Raw genomic sequence first — 23180 nt, forward strand, 5'->3', positions numbered from 1 at the left:
CAAAACACAGTTCTACAGACCGCACGCCGTAGGTGTGGATAGGGCTGCCGTCAGCCGTCGCCAACTGGGGGCCCCGCTCCCCGCCCATGATGTCGACGTCAGTAGCAGGGAGCACGCTTCTCTGTGCGCCCGTGTCACAAAGAAATCGCCGACCGGAGATGGTGTCGAGGATGAAGAGTAGCCTGCTCGTATCGCCAACACTCATGGCCACTACTGAGTGTTGGCCCTCTCGTTTCCCGTCGGCCTGTAGTTGCAGGGGGAACGGCACCGTTTAGCTTTCGCACCAAATCGAGCGTGGTACATACAGAGTCCAGAGGGCTTGTAGCGGTCTGATGCTGTGGCGCCACCGTCGGGCCACGCCCGCGATGTCGGCGGGGGGCCAGTGAAGGTAGGAGCCAGCACCCCGGCATGGGAGGAACGTTGTGTAGCGACGAAGAATCGGTCAGCCTCCTTTGCCAGCTCACGGGGATCAGTGATGGTGGAGTTAGCGAGCGCAGTCTGGACGTGGGGCGGCATGTTGCGCAGAAACAGCTCCATAAACAGGAAACATGGCTTTTCTTGACCCAGTAGGTTTAACATCCTGCTCATTAGCTCCGATGGTTTGCCATCTCCCAAGCCCTGAATTGCGAAGAGGCGACGTGCTCTCTCCGTTGCTGACAGTTCAAAAGTTTCAAGGAGGAGATGTTTAAGTGCGGCGTATTTACCATCGGCCGGTGGGTTGGTTATGAAACCGCTTATCCTGGAAGCCGTAGCGCACCCCAGCGCTGCCACTACGTAGTAGTACCTGGTCTCGTCTGCTGTTATGTCTCTGAGCGCGAACTGTGCCTCAGCCTGCGCGAACCATGTAGCCGCGGAAGACTCCCAAAACTCCGGCAGTTTAATTGCAACGGCGTTCGTAGCCATAATGTGTGTGGTTTCAGAAAACTTATCCGAAAACCGACGTCGGGGTCACCAGTGTAGAGCCGAAGTAACGGAGAAGACCGTAGGTTCACACTTTAGCCGTGTAGGCAACTTTCTTTAATCACGGTAAATCAGCGAGACAAACAAAACCCACAGCTCGACTGAACGGAGGTGGCAAGAATAACCAGAAAACTGGCTGGACAACCATAACTTAACCCTGCGTTAACCTGCCAGGGCAACCATGACTTAACCCTTAGTTCCTGGGTTGAATTCTGTCCCCAATACGTGTCCACCACAGTGTAAACGTTTTGTGAACTGGTTATTCAAACCACTTGCCGAGGTGGTCTGGCACGCATTTGACCACTTTTGTAGCGAACACGCTAATGCAGGGCCCGAATTGACGGGGGGTGAGGCTGGGGGGGGGGGGGTCTGGACCTCCCATAACGAACAAGGGACCTCCCATAAGAAAGGAAAAATTAAGCTTGGGGGGGGGGGGGTCCTCCATAGTATTGTAACGTGCATGGATAAGAAGACACGCTGGCTGCTGGCTCGCGGGCCTGACCCTTTAGTCGAGCGGTTAGCGATGCCTCCTGCGGTGCGGGCGATACGGGTTCGCTTCCCGGCCGCGTCAGCTCCTGCGTTGTCCCCCGAATTCGCTATATTGGTGTCAGAAATGGGATGGAGCGACCGTAAGGCCATCGGAAGCGTAGGCGCCCTGAAGCTTGAAGGAGCTGATATGTTTAAGCGCGGGGACGCGCTTCCCGAAGGAGGGAGGTACTGTAACGTGCATGGATAAGAAGACACGCTGGCCGCTGGATCGCGGGTCTGACCCTTTAGTCGAGCGGTTAGCGATGCCTCCTGCGGTGCGGGCGATATGGGTTCGCTTCCCGGCCGCGGCAGTTCCTGTGGTTGCGTTGTCCCCCCAATTCGCTACAGTATTATGATCGTAATAGGAATAATTACAATTAATTATCAATTATTGTTGGGGCATATTGTAGCGGTTCATATTTGGCATGTAGCAGTAAATCTGTGAACCATGCCTGTCTTCATGTTGCACCGGTACCTCTGTTCTGCCTACGTGGTCACAGTCAGGCCGGGCTCTCTGGACCAATCAGAATCCTTCTAGGCAGCACAGTCACGTCACGAGCGGGTACAGATACAGCCCTCTGCTCTGTCTCCCGCGCCACAATGACGGGTAACGGCTAATGTTAGCTAACAAAACGTGTGAATTGCGGAAGAAGCTCCAGTAAATAGTTTAAGTAAGTGCTGATATCACATATTGTAAAAATAATGATTTCTCCCCGATATTGCTGCAGTGTTAACTACGGATGAACAGAGTTGTGATCTTAGTCAATGTTTTTTTTTGTTGTTGCTCTAAACTAGCTAGTTAACGTTATCTAGCTAGCTGACGCTGTTTCGATGTTGGCTATAACGTTATGCTAACGTTACTTGTCAGAGAAGGTCCAGAAACTTCCGGAACCGCATTAGCTAGCTAGCTAATGCTGCTAGTGTCGTGTGTGCCTAACATGATCATAGACATTATATTTATTAACGATCCAAGAAATAATGGAGAAACTAAAGATCTACTGCAGCTAGCAGTGCATTTGTGAGATCAGAAACGAGAGGTATCTATCGATAACGTTAGCTAGTTAGCTAGCCAGGTAGCTACTAGCTAGACAATGTTATTGACCACGGTTACATGCACACCATATTCCGATTAATGTCTATTATTCTGGTTAAGGCCATATTCTGAGTAAGCTGTTTACATGCTCCATGAAAGAAGGCTGTTCCTGTAAGTTACACATGCTTACCAGAATATTCCGACTATGCTTTAGAAACGACCCAACAATAACCCCCAGTTAGTTTAACTTCAAAATATTACTTTCTGTTTATTTCGCAGTTGAAGAGGAATGTTTCGGATCACATGTTACGATCTGCACTTGACTCGACGGGCGCGTGGCTCGAGCGACTCTAGCGAGGCAGAAAATAACAGAATTAAAAGTCTCGCTGGAGTCAGGCACTCTACTGGTGCAAGGGGCAGTCATTCATTCATTCATTCATTCATTCATACTGTCTTACACTGAAGAGTAAATACACTGATATTCACCTCTCCTCCCAGACTTACAAAATGGTTGCATTGAGTCAAAAGACCTTTCAAAAGACAGCACAATTTTAGCGTTTTAACCAGTGGCGCCCCCAGAAATTTTTCATAGGGGGGGGGCCAAATGGGGCCACTGAAAATCTTGGGGTGGCACACCAAAACCAAAAGCCATGACTGAATTTCGGGAATTCTATGATGCTGTTGTAGTATACTGTATAGGTTAGTTGAAAACTGTCAATATGAGAGTTAAGAAAATTATACATTATTGATTTAAATGAACAGCACCTAATGTAAGATATCAGATAGAAGCATATTATGCATAATCAGAAGCATATTCTGCATATGCGACTCGTGGCTGGGGGGGGGGGCAGGGATAGTATCAGGGTGGCCATGGCCACCCCTGGCCACCCCTTGGGGGCGCCAATGGTTTTAACACCCCCCCCAAACGCAAATAGGGGATAACTGGTCACTCAATTCGAGCACTGCGCTAATGCGTCCTGATGCATCCCCGACAAGGACGTAACAGGAAATTTTCTTCTTCTTCGGAGTAACGAAATCTGATCACAAGTGGTCAGCAGGACGCATTTGGAGACATATGACAGACACAGGTGTAAACGGCGATGGGATCTGACCGCCCAAAACGCATTTTAGAACCAAGTGTAAACAGGGTCTTTGTCCACGTCTGCGTCTGTTTGTCTTCGTTGGATGGCTGGGAGAGCTGGCGCTGGATCAGCTGGGAGATCTTGGGTCTGCTGCGCCCTGTGGGCCCTTGGACCACGGCCCTGCCTGGAGCTGTGCCCAAAGAGGTAACACCGAGGGCGGTCTGACAGGATGCGGAGGCGGGGCAGGCTAAGCTAACTGCTAGCCCATCATGCAGACCGGCAGTTCCAACAGTCATCCTGGCTGGCGTTCGTTCTCCTGGACAGTGATTTATTTTACAACATAAAGGGAAAGAAAACCGAACTGACGACAACAGTGGAGTAAGTTTCACTTGAACATGGGGGGGGGGGTACATTTAGCGGGGGGTCAGGGGGTCCTCCCCCTGGAAATTTTGAGCATCACACATTTAATTTCCTGCATTCTGGTGAATTTGTATGCACCAATTTGCTCTTTTTCTACATCAATTTATTGTGGAAATGTCTTATTTATGTAAAAGAAAAACAACTTTCAGATAGGCTAGCCTATCGGATATCTTCTGTTACTTTCCTCTTGGTCATGTTGACTCTGTGAATGAAAGTAGTAGATGCATTTGAACTAATACAATACCCTTGGCACAAATTGGTTTGTAGATGTACCTATTATGTTATCTCATGTGCCCGAAATGATCAGTTCAAGTTCATTTAAGCTAACATAAACGTCTAGGGGCTACTGTTAGCAAGCGCTAGCTAGCTAGCTAGTTCGTGAGGGGGTCTGAACTGATAACCCCAAACACAAGTTATAAACTAGATAAGGCTATAATTCATCCGGAAATACGTAAGAAAATCTAACTCAGAAACCCCAAAGGTAAGAGAGGGTGGTGTACTGGGCTAGACAAGCAAGCTGGCTAGCTACGTTACTTACACTTGCTTACACCATCATTCATGCTCCGGTCTCCTGGTTGTCAGGAGCAACTGCAAGACAGCAACGAGGTCGGCAATCCCAGTGGCAAGGTTAAAATGGTATGGTCCAAGCATAGGGGTGTATGAAATCGTTGGAAAACAAGTATGAATTACATTTTAAGTAGTTCGACTGTCTGTGTTGTTATTTTACCTTTTTTGGCGAGGGAGTTAACATTATCATTCATTACATATATTTTTTTGGGGGGGGGGACAAATTCACCTCTTCTAAATATTATTTAGAAGGGGGGGACATGTCCCCCCTGACCCCCCCCATAAATTACGCCTGTAGACGACAAAAATAAAGAAAATCAGAAACGAAATAAATATATTGTTTTCATAGGAAATTGAAAAAAAAAGATATTTACAAAAAATTAGTATTTACAATACTGTGAGTCAGGCTCAAAATCAACTAACTTTTTTTAACAAGGAAGCTACAAAAAATAACAAGTGGATAACACAATATACAAAATAAGGGCCCCGGACTCTAAGACTGTACAATATAAACAAGACGGAAAACAAAAAACATTTAAAAAGTACTACAAGTCCTTGTACACACAACCCCGCTTAGAGGCCGCGCAACAAATTGGAAAGTTTCTGGATTCTCTCATTCACCTCAATTCCATCAGGGGAACAAAATCAAACAGTAAAAGCTGCAGTAACTGAGACAGAGCTAAACAGCGCCATCTCCAGGCTCAAAGCAAATAAATCACCTGGTCTGGATCAATGGCTTCCTGTCAGAGTGGTATAAGGCTTTTCGACTCGACCAAGCCTTCTTCGGGCTTGCAATACAGTACCCAGCAGCTACCTGGACGCCAAGGCTTGCAATACATGTTTAATGGATGCTAAAATGCCTTCATCATGGAGTGAGGCAGTGATCTCAGTTATCCCAAAGGAGGGAAAGGACAGGTTAGACTGTGGATCATACAGACCAATTTCAATTTTTAATCTTGGTTACAAATTATATACAGCCATCCTTGCCAATAGATTCGAAAGTATCCTTCCCCAGCTTGTACAGTGCCTTGTAAAAGTATTCAACCTCCTTGGTAGTCATCACTAATTTCTGGATTATAAAAGATACCCACACATCTGTTCCTGAACAATGTTATTTTTGTGAATTTATAAGCTCTAGCAGCATGTTCCCAAAGCCAAAATAAGTTATGTTGCACTGACTTTTTATTAAAACAAAAACCAAAATAAAGTGCTTGCATAAGTATTCAACTCCCACATATCAGTACTTTGTAGAGTACCCTTTTGCTGCAGTAACAGCTATGGTTCTGTTTGGGGTAAGTATGTAGAAGCTTTGCACATTCTTCTGGAGTTATTTTGGCCCATTCTTCTTGGCAGAATTATTACAGGTCTTGCAGGTTGGTGGGATGGCGCCTCTGGACTGCGATTTTCAGTCTGTGCCACAGATTTTCAATGGCGTTGAGGTCCGGACTTTGACTCGGCCGCTCCAAAACCTTCACCTTTTTGTTGCTGAGCCATGCCATTGTTGCTTTAGCCTTGTGCTTAGGATCGTTGTCCTGCTGGAAGGTGAACCTTCTCCCAAGCTTCAGTTTTATGGCAGACTGCAGCAGGTTTTCTTCCAATATTTCCCTGGATTTGGCTCCATCCATTCTTCCCTCGGTTTGAACAAGGTTCCCAGTGTCTGCAGCTGAAAAGCAACCCCACAGTATTATGCTGCCGCCGCCATGCTTCACTGTAGGGAGGGTGTTTTTTAGGGCATGAGCAGTGTTAGCTTTGCGCCACAAATAACGCTTTGAGTTTTGGTCAAAAAGCTCAACTTTCATCTCATCTGACCACAAAACCTTTACCCACATCCTAATTGGGTCTCTCCCATGCCTGGCAGCAAACTCCAGGCGTGCTCTTATATGCAAGGTTTTGAGCAAAAGTCGAAATTGCGACTTAATTCTTCCCGTTTTCGTATGCCTCCCCTTCCTCAAAGCCTGGTGGGACTTTAGTTGCTGACCATCCTCTGCTACCAATGTTACTCCACAAGAAAACAACCATTTAAAATTATTCGACGACTGCTTTATTGGCAACCGCGACGTTCACAACGAACTGTGCAACAGCGAAAACATATCATACACTTTATCAGGCCGTTATTTGGCCAAATGGATATATTACAAACTACAAAAATATTAAATTAACATTGATCAATGAACAAAAGAGATGCATTTGGTATGAAAAGGTATGCAGAGTTGCCAACTTTGGTAGCCTGTCCGGAGTGACATTTTGCCTTTCATTGTCTCTGTCGTGCACTTAACGTTAGACAGCTAATGTAATGTAGCGAATCCGGGGAGGGCAGCCCGGGTACCGCCGCAGCCGGGGCGCGTACCCGCATCTCCCGCACCATGAGCTCGCGTCCCGACTGTGGCAGTACCCGGGCTGCCCCCCGAATTCGCTACATTGGTGTCAGAAGTGGGATGATGAGGCCATCGGAAGCGCGTGCACCCAGAGGCGTCATGGAGCTGATATGCTGAAGCGCGGGGACGCGCTTCCCGAAAGGGGGAGGGGCAGTGTAAAGTGCATGCAGTAATAGACTCGCTAGCCCTTGAATTACAGGTTGGGCTCTTTAGTCAACTGGTTAGCGCAGTCGCCCGTGGTGCGAGAGACCTGGGTTCGCGTCCCGGTTGCGGCGGTTCCTGGGCTGCCCCCTCTGCTGAATTCACTACGATAAGCTAGCTGGCTGTTTACAGAGCATTTATTCTACACGGAGATAAGCATCGTGCACCAATCAGAGCAATTTAAGATACATCTCCATGGAAACACCCTCATAAAAGACCCAGTTCTTGAATACTCAGCCTCTGGAGTCAAAGTCGATTGCTCGGTTTGATCATTACTATACCAGACTTTTCCATTCGCCTTTTCATCTCTGCTGCTGTGGCAGTGTTTTGGCATGAGATTTGCCTTGGTGTCACGACAGCGAGACTCACGCCAGACGGGTGAGAATTGTCAACCCTATGAAATATTGCTGGTCCTCTATGTTGTGCTGTTGTACTACATACAAATTATATGTTGCGTAATGATGATTTGATAGATTGAATGTTAGTCATTTTTATACGGGCAGTAAACGGTGACTTTTCTGAATTGCCGTTTCGCCTAAGCTTATAAAAAGTGCATACACATTTGTTAATTTTGTCTTTTCAAGTGAGCACCTCCTGCCGCTCGCTGATCGACCAGCTTGGAGTTGAAGGTAGTCATTCATTTCAACAAAGAATGCTAGTAAAGCTTACAAACTGTTTCTGGGAATGTGAAGGGGCAAGTTTAGAATAGAGCTCTATGCTTTGTTCCCTTTAAAATTCAGTCATCAGCGCAGTTTCAAGAGATCTTAGGTAGTCCTGACAACTTCTTTCTAAGCAATTAAAAACTTAAAAACTCCATATTCAGCGCCATGTGGCTGTCTCCTGAGGTTTTTCAGTGCAAAAGAGCTTGCCACCAGAGAGAGGTAGTGGCTGGTGGCTGCATGTGCCATGTCCTTGAGATGAAGGCCGTCGAAGACAACTGTGCCACGACCCTGATGGTCCCGATGAGCGTCTGGATCAGTTCTGTGGTGTGGAGTAGAGAGAATGGTGCTGGCCGCTCTGGTCTGGGAGATTGCTGGCAAACAGAAGCGGGGTGGTCTCTGCGCCGTACCAGCTACTAGAGAGAGTGAGGAGGAAGGGAAGAAGGTAGGACTATTGCACAATTTGAGACATGCTGTCTGTACCGTGGCATTAGGATCCTGACATGTTGAATTTTAGCTTAATTTGCTTCATTTTGTAAGGTCACCACGCTACAATAATTTTAATGAGGTCCACTTGCAAGTAGGAATGTTAAACCGTGGTTCCTTCATTTCATTGTTTGGTGAAGAAAAATAACCCACCAAAACTCAAAATGTCATGGTTATCCTGTACAGTTGTTGAAGGCTGAACACCATACCTTGAGTGTGGAGGTGTTCTGTGGGCCCAGGGTGGAGCTGAGTCCTCATCGCTTGCTTGAGGGTCATCAAAGAAATACGGTCGAGGTACAATCCTGTTGTTGGCCATGTTGTTGACCTGAGGAGATCAGAAACAACAGATGACCAACACTACCAGTTAAAGATTCAAAACGGCGTTTCTTAAAGAGAAGAACAAGGTCATTATTACTATCCAAAAACCTGTAGTGGTGAGAAAAGTACAAGAACATTTTCAATTCCGTGCTTCATCACAAAAACGAACCACCTCTTGCGCAGGCCGGCGAACCCTGAAGATAAGGATGAGCAGGCTGGTTGGTAGCACTTCCCATATAAAGAGGATCGCACCGAAAGCCAGGTAGCCCCTGTCGCCCAACTGGCTTTGCAGGTCTGCCTGCAGGGCAACAGGAGGAGATGGGGAGTTAACGTGGTGCCTGATACGTTGAGAGGAGCAAAATAAATGTGACAGATGAATGACTATACAGACAAGATTTTTATGGGATTTTTAACTTTTCTGTATTGAGAGTAGGCCAGTAAAGCTGGGCCAAAAAATAAAAGCTGTGGGAAAACACCGTCACTCTCTTTAACCTTTCTAACCTATTAATATCAACACAGCGGCTCCACCATAACACTGCCTGACAAGCACTTCCGGCCCCGAAACAATTAGGTGATTAATCGATCATGAGAATTCTTGCCAGCTGCAGCCTCGCTTCCGTTCTCTTGACAGGAACCACGTGGTGAGGTAACCGTTACCTGGTCGGAGATGTTGTACCAGTCGAAGTCAAATGACTCCATCCGTTGGCTTTGGGACAGGAAAAGAACAGCCAGGTTGTAGCAGGCACGGCTGGAAAAAAGCAGGATCACTGCTGCTCCCAATGCTGCTGAGCGCCACACAGTGGTCCCCTGGTTAGACACAGAAAACCATCAGCCTGGACCACCACCAAGAATTACAGACGGCGATATGAAGCGGATAAATTTTTGCAGTTGCTTCCACGATTAGCATAAACTTGTTACCGAAACTTATGTCAGTTATTGTCTATTTCAGCGTGCAGGTATACATTTTACTCAGATTTAAAAAAACAAAACTGTGGCATCATACTCCTTTTTCTCATCACTCCAGAGACTAACAGAGTGGTTCGGGCACCTTGCTGTTCAGGTACGGACTGGTGGAGCGCGAGTGCCGAGTCAGGTGCAGCAACAAGGCGGCCAGACACAGGGCCTCCAGAATGAAGAGCAGGTCATTGACCAAAACCCGAACCAGCACCAGCTTCCAAGTCAAGCTCGGCGACCTGCCGTCACCTGCCTTGCCGAGAGCTGCGCACACAACATTGACACAGAGGAAGACGGCGCTCAGCATACCGTACATGCACCGCGCCAGCCAGCTGGAGAGAAGCAAGAGAAAAACCAAAGGTGAGCTCAGGGTTCGAGAGGAGAACGAAATATTTACGCCACCGAGTAGTACTATGAAGTCGTAATAGCGTTATGTGATTTTAATTTATTTTTTAAATGTCTACTTTTAACGTGTTAATATGTGTTTATTATGGTGCGGAACTCACAGTCCTCTGTCCACCTGTGAACTGTACATCTCCCTCACTTTGAGCAACACCTATGGACGACGGAGAAAACAACACGTGAATCTAAAAGAGGAATTGTCCACCCATGAGGCAGTTCATTAATCACTAGATATGGGCAGAATAGCTCTTAAAACGAATGCTTCCTGTCAAAGACATGACTGAAAACACCACAACATAATATCTGATCATCCTGAAGCACTGTAGTATTCCCCCCTCCAGTGTTGTAGTCGAGTCACTAAACCTCAAGTCCGAGTCTCGAGTCCCCAGTCTTCGAGTCCGAGTCCCCAAAGAAGAGTCCGACTCGAGTCCAAGTCAAGTCCCCATTACCTGAGTCTTGAGTTGAGTTCCAACAGGATTTGCATGAAGGTATGCATGTGAATCCGCATGTAGGTGGAACACACGTGCCTGCCCTCGCATGAAATTGAATAATGTTACGGTATTAATATAGCTATCAATATCTTATGCCAGATTATTAGGGCCTATTACAGAAAAACTAACAAAAATAAAAAAAGTCAATCAACAAGTCCGAGTCCTCATCTCCAACTTCCGAGTCCAAATGCAGTCAATGCTCGAGTCAGAGTCCGAGTCCGATTCATCAGTGCTCAAGTCCAAGTCGAGTCACGAGTCCTGAAGATCAGGACTCGAGTCGGACCCGAGTCCGAGTCCTGGACTCAAGTACTACAACACTGCCCCCCCTCCATCAACAAATATCAAGAATAGTTCCAAAGTTAATTTCTGTTTTCACAGGCAGCACTGAAGAAAAACACTGCAAATACCACAACACTCTTACAACTGTTGTGTCATGACTATCCAAAAGAATACCCCAAGTTTATACCGGTCCCTTTCTAATCCATCTCACCTGAGTGAAGTACAGGTTGATGAGACCAAAAGTGAAGAACTGCAGACAGACGGGGAAGCAGTAAAGCAGCCAGTAGGCGGGTAGGGGCAGGTGATTGGCCGCCAGAGCATTCTGGAAGTAAAAGGAGAAGAGTGTGGTGCGGAGGGCTGCCCAGAACAGGCACAGGAACAGAAACACACTCTGGTAGCTGCACCTCTTGTGGCGGTAGCAAAAGAAGAGCCAGAGCTGCACATACACCACCAGGAAGAGGCTGGCGTACAGGGCGGTGCAGATGATGGTAAAACCGAGCTGGACTGATGGGGCAACAGCCGGATGCAGAGGAGGTGGCGAGGGCACAGTGGAGTTGCTGGGAATGGCAGGCGTCACTGGAGACTCCATGGGGGGGCAGCACCGACTCTGCCAAGTGGTAAGACACAGGCTCCTCTCAGTTACAGGTTAGCGAATCTAAAATCGATTAAAAGAGAGGGGATTGTGTTAGCGGCTTCAGTAAAACACTTCTCTGCCGTCTTAAACAGAAATGGCTCTCTGCTAACTTAAACATTCACAAGGGAAATGTCTTTATGCAAGCTCAATAATCCAGTAAAGTAAATTCTTTATGAGACAGTACAAGCCGGTTACACCAGCTCAAAATATCAATATCAAATATCAAAATATAAATAGCGAAACACTGACAGCTTTTAAGACAAGCTAAGCACACTGTTGATACGCTGAAATTACGTAATATCACATAAAACATATCATGAACATGTAAAAAAATAAAACACCTGAATTACATTACTTTAGAGGCTGGAGCGCTTCAACAGAAACGGTGACGCGCTGAAAACCCTGCTGCGTTAAGCAGTCGGTGCAACTACGGGAGCCGAGAAGGCAATTCTTTGCGGGGTTTCCCCCCCCCAAAGAATTTTCAAAGCCTGATGACAGCGCTTTAAATACGTTTAACCCTACAAAATACTTGCGACAAACATCAATTGTACCCCGGCCAATTACCCCACTCTCCCGAGCCATCCCGATCGCTGCACCCCCCCCCCCCGCTCTGCCGATCCGGGGAGGGCTGCAGACTACCACGTGTCTCCTCCGATACATGCGGAGTCGCCAGCCGCTTCTTTTCACCTGGCAGTGAGGAGTTTCACCAGGGGGGCGTAGCGCGTGGGAGGATCGCGCTATTCCCCCCAGTTCCAGTCCCCAACCCCCGGACAGGCGCCCCGACCGACCAGAGGAGTCGCTAGTGCAGCGACCAGGACACACACCCACATCCGGCTCCCTATTGGGCTCTGTACATAACTGTAGTCCACTGACGTCCGGTTTCTACAGCAGCAGTCATACCAGTTTCCTGTTTGAACACAGGCCTATGTGTTATGTATGCACACATCGACAGTGCTGCATTTGATTTGGTGCTGTTCTATTGTGCTGGGATCGATTGGTGATGCCTGCGGGCTCTGGGTTGTTTGATCGGGTCTGCCTTTGATGCTGTGTCAGTCTAAATAAAGAATGCCACGGAGAGGTTGTGTCGAGCGACAGCGCTGTGTCCTGACGTGATTTCTAAATACAATATTGGCGACGAGGATGGCTGATATCTCTCTCCCACCACCTGCCCCCTTCCTGGCATTACCTGGCGAGCCTCCGGTACCATGGACTCGCTGGCTACATAGTTTTGAAAATTACATCATCGCCTCAGGGCTCGACGACGTGAGCCAGGCTAGGAAGACGGCTCTGTTGCTTCACTGCTTGGGAGCAGAGGGTCATCGTGTGCTCGGGACTCTGGGGAACGTCACAAGCTTTGCCGAAGCTGTGGGACTTATGAGCACCCATTTCGCTGCTCCACAGAGTGCCCTCCTTCGGCGATTTATATTCCGTCAGCGACACCAACTGCCTGGTGAGTCTGTGCGGCAGTACGTAGCTAATTTGCGAGGGCTAGCTAGCTCATGCAAGTTTGGCGCGCTTCAGGACGAGATGGTTCGCGACCAGCTAATCGAACACACCAACAACGCAAAGGTGCGTGAGACTCTCCTGCTGGAAAAAGATGATCTGCTGCTGTCCACAGCAATTACCATCGCACTACAGGTTGAGGGAGCAGCTGAGTATGCTGCTATGCTAAATACACAGCAAGTGGCCACCTCCAGTCAAGCTGCCAACGACTCCTCCCTCTACTCACGGCTGCCCCTCGGGACGCAACCCAGCCAGAGCGAGGCGGGCGCCGACTCCACTGGGGACGTCTTGCAACTGCAACGACGGCGTTCTCGGCCCCGCCCTCAACAGTCCTGTGGTAACTGTGGGTCTCGGTCTCATGTTTCAAGGGCTCAGAACTGCCCTGCCCGTGGCCAGACATGCCGTAGCTGCGGTAAGCACAATCACTTTGCCAACGTCTGTCGATCTTCCCCGGCTGGGTCAGAGGGCCACACCCCCCAGTCTTCAACCGCCGTCATTCACAAGGTGAGCTCTGGGCCAGTGTCATTCAAATCATGCACAGTCAACATTAATGATGTGTGCATCCCCCTGCTGTTGGACACCGGTGCAAGTGTGTCTCTCCTGAATGTTGATACCTACAGTCAATTTTTCGGTTCACTGCCACTGTCCGCACCCTCAGCTGTCCTCTGTGGGTATGGTGACTCCAAAATCGATCTGGTTGGCTCTCTCCAACTGACTGTCCGCTATGGAACCAAGCTGGTGCCCAATGCAGTTTTTCATGTGGCACGCCGTGGGGCCAACCTGATGGGCCTGGACCTGTTCTCCGCTCTGGGGTTTTCCCTCTTAGACACAAGGGGGGCAGCAATCCTGACTGTCGCCACACCTTGGCAGCAGAAGTGGCCATCGCTGTTTATGGGGCTGGGCTGCCTCTCCGCCTTCACCCACCAACCTCTCCTCAACCCTGCTGTGAAATCTGTCATCCAACCACTGCGCCGCATCCCGTTGGCTCTCCGTGATGGGGTCTCCGCCGAGCTGCAACAACTGCTGGAAGCTGGCATCATTGAACCGGTGGACGCGTCACCTTGGGTCTCAAACCTCGTGGTGGCTAAGAAGAAGTCGGGGGGCCTGCGTGTCTGCGTCGATCTACGTGCAGTAAATAAGGCAGTGGTCCCTGATAAGTATCCACTGCCCACCTCAGAAGAACTCACTGCTCAGTTCTATGGCTCTGAGGTGTTCTCCAAGCTCGACCTCAGACAGGGGTACTTACAGGTGCCCCTCCACCCCAGCAGCCGAAACCTCACAGCCTTTGTGACACATGCAGGAGTGTTTCGCTACACCAGGATGCCTTTCGGTCTCAGCTCCGCCCCTAGCTGCTTCCAGAAAATCATGGTCTCCGTGCTGGCTGGCATACTGGGCGTGGCCATTTATCTGGACGATATAGTGGTACACGGGCCCACCAGTGAAATCCACGACAAGCGCCTTAACATGGTTTTCGCAGCCCTGTCCAAGCACAAGCTAACTCTCAATGCTGAGAAATGTGTCCTCTCTGTACCAGCCATCGACTTCGTTGGGTTCCGGCTGTCAGCGAGCGGTGTAACTCCACTACAATCCAACGTGGACGCCATTCAGGCCATCCCTGAGCCCAGCTCGGCCGCCCAGGTCGCCTCCTTCCTGGGTATGACAAGTTACTACCTGAGGTTTCTTCCCCAGTACTCTGCGACCACAGCCCCCCTGCGCCAGCTGCTGCGTAAGGACGAGCCATGGGTGTGGTCAAAGGCATGCAGTGACGCTGTGCGTGATCTCAAGACTCAACTGACTTCACCACCAGTGTTGGCTCACTTCGACATCTCCAGCTCCACCTTTGTGACCTGTGACGCATCAGCCACAGCGATAGGGGCCGTGCTGTCTCAAACCCAGAACGGTGTGGAGAAGCCCATTGCCTTCGCCTCCCGTGCCCTCAACCTGACCGAGCAGCGGTACTCCATGGGTGAGCGTGAGGCGTTAGCCTGTATCTGGGCTTGTGAAAGGTGGCACCTCTACCTCTATGGCCGCTCCTTCACCCTCAGGACAGATCACCAGGCCCTGACAGCGCTGCTGTCCACATCTGGGACAGGCCACAAACCCCTGAGGCTGCACCGCTGGTCTGACCGCCTCCGCCAGTACAACTTCAGCCTGCAGTTCACCCCAGGCAGAGACAATGTTGTCGCCGACCTGCTCTCTCGCTGTCTCCACCCCAGCTCCACAGACGGACACTGACTGTGTGGAAAAGGACATTGTCCAAATGCTACACACACCCCTCCAGGCCACTGTCTCTCTGCAGGAGCTGAGGGCAGCCTCCGAACAGGACCCTGTCCTCTCCCAGCTCCGCACCTACATCCAGAACGGCTGGCCTCACAAGGTCCCAGAGGAGCTGGCTGCGTTCGCCCGAGTCAGACAGGAGCTCTCCTGCTGGAACGACACCTGCGTGGCACGTGGGTTTTGCACAGTGGTCCCAGCTGCTCTCCGTGCACGTGTTTTGAATACGGCGCATGAAGGCCACCTGGGCATTGTGAAACTGAAACAGCGCTGCCGAGACCTGGTGTGGTGGCCGGGGATAGACAGAGATATTGAGGCTCTGGTGAAGGACTGTTCTGCCTGCCTTGTGAGTGGCAAGACTGGCCACCAGGCTCCCCCACCCCTGCAACCTCTTGCCTGGCCCTCTCAGCCCTGGGAACACCTGCAGTTGGACATTTGTGGTGAGATCCATGGAGTTCCCCACCACCAACGCTTCATGGTGGTCGCCTACGATCTACACTCAAAATGGCCTGAACTCACCACTTCCGGCACTGTGACCTCACAGATCATCATCGACTTCCTGGACTCTCTTTTCTCTCGCTGGGGCCTCCCAAAGGCCATCACCACTGACAACGGCCCTCAGCTGGTCTCTGCTGAGTTCACTGCTTATCTCGACAGCAAGGGCATCCGTCATATACGCACTGCGTACTACCACCCCCAGGCCAATGGCGGCGTTGAACGTTTTCACCAGTCACTGAAGAACGGCCTCAGAGCACACATGGCCCAAGGGTGCTCTTTCACGCAGGCCATCCGTCACACTCTGCTGCACTATCGGGCCACACAGCACTCGACCACAGGCGTCTCCCCAGCCTCTCTCATGCTAGGCCGGGAACTGTGCATGCCCCTTGACAGGCTCCGCCCCTCCACACCTCAGGCACCTCCCTCTGGGGTCAGAGCCTCAGTCACTCGTCAGCAGACGCGGATGAAGCAACGGTTTGACCAGTCAAAACGAACCAGGGTGCCAGACATCAATGTGTCAGACTGGGTCAGGGTCCGCAGGCCCCACAGGGACAATAAAATGGCTTCATACTGGTCCTCTCCTCTCCAAGTCACCCGTCAGCTGGGCCCAGCCACTTACCTCCTCAGCGATGGCACTCGGTGGCACTCCATGCGTCTACGGAAGGTGTCAGCTCCGCCACACACAGCTGGTGACACAACCATAGCCATTCCCTCAGCATGGCGAGACGCCCCGGGGCTTCATGCAACTCCTACACGGGCCCCAGACATTTCTGGGCCTCAGCTTCCCCTGCCATCTCCCTCCCCACCTCGGCCTGCCCAGCCTCAGGCCGCCCCGCGACCTGTTCGCACACGTTTACGCCCTGGCCACCTAGAGGACTTTGTGTCAACCTTTCATGTTTGAAATCCTGCCGGGGGGGGGGGGGGGGAATGTTATGTATGCACACATCGACAGTGCTGCATTTGATTTGGTGCTGTTCTATTGTGCTGGGATCGATTGGTGATGCCTGCGGGCTCTGGGTTGTTTGATCGGGTCTGCCTTTGATGCTGTGGCAGTCTAAATAAAGAATGCCACGGAGAGGTTGTGTCGAGCGACAGCGCTGTGTCCTGACGTGATTTCTAAATACAATACTATGAAACGGCAATCTATCGGCTTCCTTACAGTATCGCAATACATCGCGATACATTGAATCGTAACTCCTGTATCGTGATTCGTATCGCAACATTCACGGCAATACACAGCCCGCTGCAGTAGAGACCGGAAGTAGTGGACTACAGTTAAGCACAGAGTCGATTGTGTCTGTAGGGGGCCCCGACCAAGTCGGAGGTAACAGGGGGATTCGATCCGGCGATCATCGTGTTGGGAGGCAACGGAACGGACCGTCACGCCACCCGGACGCAAAAGTGTCTCTTAATGTCTTCAGCTGTTGCGTACACTAAGCTGCAATGGACGCATCTGCAAAGGACATTAATGGGATCCATGGTGCGGACTGCCTTTTTAAACACGGCGGGATTCAGACACGGACACGCGTCGCTGCCGATTGGGCAACACATCCGACACACTCACTGGTCAGGCCAGAGTGTGTCCTGGCTGCCAAAACGTGTCCGGGTGACTTCTTCGCCATGCAATCGTGACAGCTCGCGTTGCTGACGTTCCTGTCTCGCTATAGTTCGTAGAGTCGTGATATTGCAGGCAAAAGCGGGTTTAATAGTGTACTCTTTTAGCTACATCGTACAATATTCGACTTGCAATTGTTTATATTAGGATATGTTTTTCGAAAAGCACAAAAAGCATACTTGTGGGCGAAAGCTCATCTACTGGTTGATCACCTTGTTAGCTAGCTAGCTAGCTAGCTCCACCCGCTCTGCCGATCCGGGGGGGGGGGGGGGGGCTGCAGACTACCACATGTCTCCTCCGATACATGCGGAGTCGCCAGCCGCCAGCCTAGCTAACTTGTCATTGATGTCAAAAACATAATAGCAAATATTGGACGTTTCATTTTAATGGAAAATGGGTTTATAGGACAGCTTTATTGAAAATCTCATCCACGCTACATAAAGTAACTTTATGTAGCGCGGATGAGACTTTGTTAGCTAGCTAACTTTATGTAGCGTGGATGAGACTTTCAGTTAGCTAGCTAACTTCATGTAGCGTGGATGAGATTTTCAATAAAGCTGTTCTATAAACCCATTTTCCGTTAAGATTAAACGTCCAATATTTGCTATTATGTTTTTAACATCAATGACAAGTTAGCTAGGTAGCTAGCAACCCCCCCCCCCCCCCAAAAAAAAGGATCACGAAATGTTATTTTAAACAACCGGGCACGATTGCATTGCGATGACGTCACCCGGTCACAATTTGGCAGCCCGGACACAATTTGGCCTGACTGACTGACACCCCCCAACCGGGACCAAACGTACGTCAGAGCCCGTTGCACACCAGGAAGCATGTGGTTCAGCACGGAAACCGCAGCAAACCGGGGCCCACCGCTTTCAGGTGGACCGTGCCCCTGGTCTCGGCCACCCCAAGTCGGGCAGCACGTCAGCGGCAAGTGTTGCTTTATAACGACTGACTACCGTGAAAGGCTGCCAGTGTTCCAGACCGGACATGTCCCCTCATGCACCTACCCGTTAAAGTTAGACGACATCTAAACGTGGGGAACAAAGCGCAAAACAGCCCATCGGCTCGTATGCTCAACAACTTCAGCGGCTAAACCCAGTTATTGATTAAGCCAATCCAGATCATCAGCCGCACCGCACCCACGCGTCGTTAGCTAGAGCAGGGAAACCAACGACGTACAGTCCGGGTTTAAACCCCCTACCGTGCCAAACATCTTACGCTGGTCCTGTGAAGGGAATTTTGCTTTCACTTCCGCCAAGGACCTTCTTCTTCGTCTCTTTTGTTTTATTTTTGTTTTTCTGGACGCGTTGGTGGTTGGCAAACCACGGTTTGGCGCAATACCGCCACCAAGTGGAACGGAGAGTTGCTCAAAACGTCAATTTACCTAAAAAAAAACAAAAACAAAGTCTTCTCAGTTAAAGTCGTTATTTTATAGGTTTCTGAGAGGGACTAAGTAGCTGCTGGTAAACGCCTTCTCCAGAAACTCCCACAGCACCCAGAAACATCCTTGCTGCATCCACAATTCTGTAAACGCTCTCAGATGTTCTTCCTACCCCAGCAGTACAGTTAATTACCGCTGCCAGAGGGGCAAACACCTTCACCTGGTCCTGCCAAAAGCAAAACTCAGCATGCCTCCTGACTGACTTGTCCTCCTTAGGGTCTTCTCTCACGTCATTCTCGTTGTTTCTCTCCACTCTTTTAGCAGTTTCAGCATACGCCAATCTCATCTCTCATCTTATTCACTTTATTATCCTTAATTCTTTTCGGACACTGTGCTGACCCCGTATCATGATCTCCCTTGGAGTGAAAGTGAAAGTGGAGAAACTGTCTCCACTATACAATCTTCCACGTTGCAGTTGTCCTCCCCCACATCGCCCACATCTTCTGATTCCTTTACGTACTGCTGCAACACGTCCATCAGCAAAACCACCTGAGAGGCCCTCTCATGTGGCCTCACCCTGTACCTCACATAATCAAGGTACACTCTTTCCGGCAACTCCCATTCAAAGGTCAAACACACAGATTTACTGTCCTCCTTCTCGGAATCTAGTCATTCTTCTTGCCTCACACGCACCTGCAACATCCCGAAACGACTCGGCCTGTCCTGACAGTGGCTCGCCACTCACCCCTCACTTCTTCTTTGCTTTCAATCTAAGTGGGAAGCAAGTCACAGGCAGAGACTTCTCATACCCTGATCTTAAGGGCTCTATCTGACGCTTTGATATACAGCTCAAGTTTGAATGAATGATGATTTATTTCCTACATGTAAATAAGCAGAATATAACATACAGATAATCCATTGCCAATAATCTGAAGTGATCAACAAATCCACACATCAAACTCAGCGAACAAATCTGCATATACATCAGATTATTTGTTACATGCTGGAAAAGGAGTAGGAGGAAGTCTACTTATTTTTTTCTACCCCTTCTCACCTACTCTTAAGTTACTTCAGCTACTATATGTTACAAAAAGGAAAAGAAAAAATTCTCTCTATATATATAACAACCCAGATGTCCACTCGGTGTAATATAAAGGAAAATGAAAAATGTAATTAGGAATGTTTGGAGATAAGTAAAACTTTTAACAGTCAACACAACTCTTCATCCTCCCTATATCTCTTGAAAATCAGACCTTTGTACTTCTTCTTGAACTGCGTAACGTTTGAGTTCCATGCTCACACTCTTCCACAAGTTTACCCCACAGATTGAAAATGCCCATGCACTTCAAAGTTGTTCGAACGCACAATTTCTTTAAGTTTAATTAAGTTTTAAATAATGATCAGTTGTTTCAACGTGTTCATCGCAGAATGAGCAACTGTTGTGATCTAAACCAAACCGACGCCTTAAAACCCCTGCACAGGGGTATGCGTCCTTAATAAGAGCTTTAAAGTGAACCTCCTTCGCTTTTGGTGCAAATTGTGAAGCGTTGGTCCCGGAAGTGGACAGTTCCCTCTACTTCCGTGCAGGAGCGTCACCGGGAGTTCAGTAAATAAAGTAGAATTAGCATTTATTGTTCCAGAATTTCATATTTAAGTGGGGAAAAGGATCAATGAGGAAATATCAGCACACACAGCAGAAGTGCTTGCAGTATTGTTCGCAGTGCAGTGGACAGAGGAAACAAGACCACTGAGAGCAATTATTTGTTCACACTCAAGTTCACCGCCAGCCAGTTTACAATAGAGTCATTCAGACAGCAGAGCAGACATGTTAATGGAGGCACAACAAACATTATATAGAACTCAAATCATGGGTCTTACAGTACCATTTTTATGGGTACCGGCCTGTGGAGTAAGTTTCACTTGAACATTGGGGGGGACACATTTAGCGGGGGGTCCTCCCCCTGGAAATTTTGAGCATCACACATTTAATTTCCTGCATTCTGGTGAATTTGTATGCACCAATTTGCTCTTTTTCTACATCAATTTATTGTGGAAATGTAGATGCATTTGAACTAATACAATACCCTTGGCACAAATTGGTTTGGAGATGTACCTATTATGTTATCTCATGTGCCCGAAATGATCAGTTCAAGTTCATTTAAGCTAACATGAACGTCTATGGGCTACTGTTAGCAAGCGCTAGCTAGCTAGCTAGCTAGCTAGTTCGTGAGGGGGTCTGAACTGATAGCCCCAAACACAAGTTATAAACTAGATAAGGCTATAATTCATCCGGAAATACGTCAGAGAATCTAACTCAGAAACCCCAAAGGTAAGAAAGGGTGGTGTACTGGGCTAGACAATCAAGCTGGCTAGCTACGTTACTTACACTTGCTTACACCATCATTCATGCTCCGGTCTCCTGGTTGTCAGGAGCAACTGCAAGACAGCAACGAGGTCGGTAATCTCAGTGGCAAGGTTAAAATGGTATGGTCCAAGCATAGGGGTGTATGAAATCATTGGAAAACAAGTATGAATGACATTTTAAGTAGTTCGACTGTCTGTTGTTATTTTACCTTTTTTGGCGAGGGAGTTAACATTATCATTCATGATATATTTTTTTGGGGGGGGATAAATTCACCTCTTCTAAATATTGAGGGGGACATGTCCCCCCCGACCTCCCCATAAGCTACGCCCATGGCGGCACACATTGGCATTGAGGGAAATGAAGTAGCGGATACGGTTGCAAAGAAGGCTACAAAACATGATCACATTGATTTGGTAGTTACTTTAAGCAAGGCAGAAATAAAGAGCATTATTAAGCACAGATTGAAGGAAGGTGGCAAAAGCAATGGGAGGAAGAGAGGAAAGGACGATGGTTTTACACAGGTCAAAGGAAAGTGGGAGAAATGAGGTGTGCAGGAAGGAACAGGAGAGAGCAGACAATAGTTTCAAGACTCAGATTTGGACACACTGGACTAAACAGTACACTTTTCAAAAGAGACAAACACAATACAGGCAGATGTGGGCAAGAAGGAACAACAGAGCACGTTATGATATACTGTCAGAAATATGAGGCAGAAAGATGGCGTCTGACTCAAAATCTCAAAAATAAAAATACAATTTGATTTAGTAGATATTCTACAGAAGAATTCAACTGAGTGTAATATTCTCTAGAACAGTGGTTCTCAACCTTTTTGGGGTCCTGGACCCCCTGCGTATTTTTGATCTACCCTGAGGACCCCTCGACATGATCTTGGGGGAGGGGGGTTGCAATTTGTAGAAACAGTGGAAACTGCATTTTAAATTGCATTATAGCATTTATTCACTCTTTGGGGCAAAAATAAGAGCTTTCAGTTGTAACTTAGATATATGTAACAAAACAGAATTCTTACGCAGTAACTTTCAGATATATGTAACAAAACAGAATATGTATTCAGTAACTTTCAGATATATGTAACAACAGAATTTTTATGCAGTAACTTTTAACAATGCAAACGGGAGCGAGATCTCTTATTAAAGTACAATAGATTACACTTGTGAAACAGATGTAATTAGAGAAAAAAGTCCTATTACCCTTTATAGTTTAGGTAGATAAAGGTCTCAGTCACATTTGAGTAAAATAATCCTATTTCTATAAATGTCACAGGATCTTTTTTTTAAAGATATTTTATTTTCACGGACGCCTTGCAATTACACCACGGACCACTAGGGGTCCGCGGACCCCCGGTTGAGAAACACTGCTCTAGAATATAATAGCCCGTTTAGCTATAAGGTTGATGTGATACAAGCACTCCTATTGGCTGTTAAGTTAGCTGCAAGCTGATTGGTCCATCTGACGCATGAGGACGCAGAGGAACCACATAATCGTCAGTCTACGTTTAGCACTCAGACGAGTCACTACTGCGGAGCTAGCTACTGTATGATTGTCACCGTCACCGTTGAAATAAAGACACTGAACTATAAAGTCGTCGTCGGATCTCTCCATATAGACAGAAAGTCAGACACCGAGTTTTATAAAATCTTGTTTCAGTTTCTTAGTGTAACTAATTTAATTAAGAAGATTTGAGGGTTATTTTTTTGGGGGGGGGGGTAGCGTAAATTATAGACATTCTGAGCCACGCTCCATACCAGCTGGTGGCGGTAACGCGCCAATTCGTTGTTTGCCAACTGACAATACGCAACAAGAAGCCGAGAAAGAAGAAGAAGCGTCAGCACGCTTGTTGAAGTGTGATAGGAGGAGTTTGTCCTATTGTTGTTGCGTGTCAATTGTTAAACCGCCAATCCCGACAGGGCAAATAAACCCGCGGTCTCTTCAACTCGGCGCTTCCCGATGTTGACAAAAACACGTCCTTCCCATGTTAAAACCAACCGGCGATTCCACGTCTTGCTCGGTGGTTACGTTCCCTCAAGAGGATAACTGCGACTCAGTTTGGCCACTTCCGCCCCACGTTTGTTTTTGCATCGCTCGTCGTCGTCGTTGTTGTTGTTGTTGTCGGGGTGACCGGATACACCGGTAA

General features: G+C 48.4%; 1 protein-coding gene across 5 annotated transcripts; it reads right to left on the reverse strand.

Moving 5' to 3' along the window:
- Window positions 1-6622: 6622 nt before the first annotated feature.
- Window positions 6623-18525, reverse strand: gpr137 (G protein-coupled receptor 137). Of its 5 annotated transcripts, none has more exons than XM_056301173.1 (8): window positions 18484-18525; window positions 10967-11410; window positions 10090-10139; window positions 9678-9915; window positions 9287-9436; window positions 8802-8927; window positions 8521-8636; window positions 6623-8241 (listed from the first exon to the last, which is right to left on the reverse strand). In XM_056301173.1, the coding sequence occupies exons 2-8, from the start codon at window positions 11342-11344 to the stop codon at window positions 8142-8144; spliced, it is 1158 nt and encodes a 385-aa protein (XP_056157148.1). In that variant the 5' UTR covers window positions 11345-11410; window positions 18484-18525; the 3' UTR covers window positions 6623-8141. The 5 variants fall into 5 exon arrangements, with proteins under 5 accessions (XP_056157148.1, XP_056157080.1, XP_056157313.1 ...); XM_056301105.1 differs by lacking the exon at window positions 18484-18525 and adding an exon at window positions 18290-18474; XM_056301338.1 differs by lacking the exon at window positions 18484-18525 and adding an exon at window positions 16284-16523 and having other exon boundaries at window positions 6623-8238.
- Window positions 18526-23180: the final 4655 nt, after the last annotated feature.

Source organism: Lampris incognitus, chromosome 1 (assembly GCF_029633865.1).
Source record: "Lampris incognitus isolate fLamInc1 chromosome 1, fLamInc1.hap2, whole genome shotgun sequence".
Taxonomy (NCBI): domain Eukaryota; kingdom Metazoa; phylum Chordata; class Actinopteri; order Lampriformes; family Lampridae; genus Lampris; species Lampris incognitus.

Excerpts from the sequence above, each read along its gene's own strand:
- gpr137 (XM_056301173.1), bottom strand. The coding sequence starts at position 11,344 with ATGGAGTCTCCAGTGACGCCTGCCATTCCCAGCAACTCCACTGTGCCC. Across the intron at positions 8,928-9,286 it reads GGTACAACATCTCCGACCAG|GCAGACCTGCAAAGCCAGTT; the intron begins GTAACGGTTACC and ends GTTGCCCTGCAG. Across the intron at positions 8,242-8,520 it reads AGAACACCTCCACACTCAAG|TAGCTGGTACGGCGCAGAGA; the intron begins GTATGGTGTTCA and ends CACTCTCTCTAG.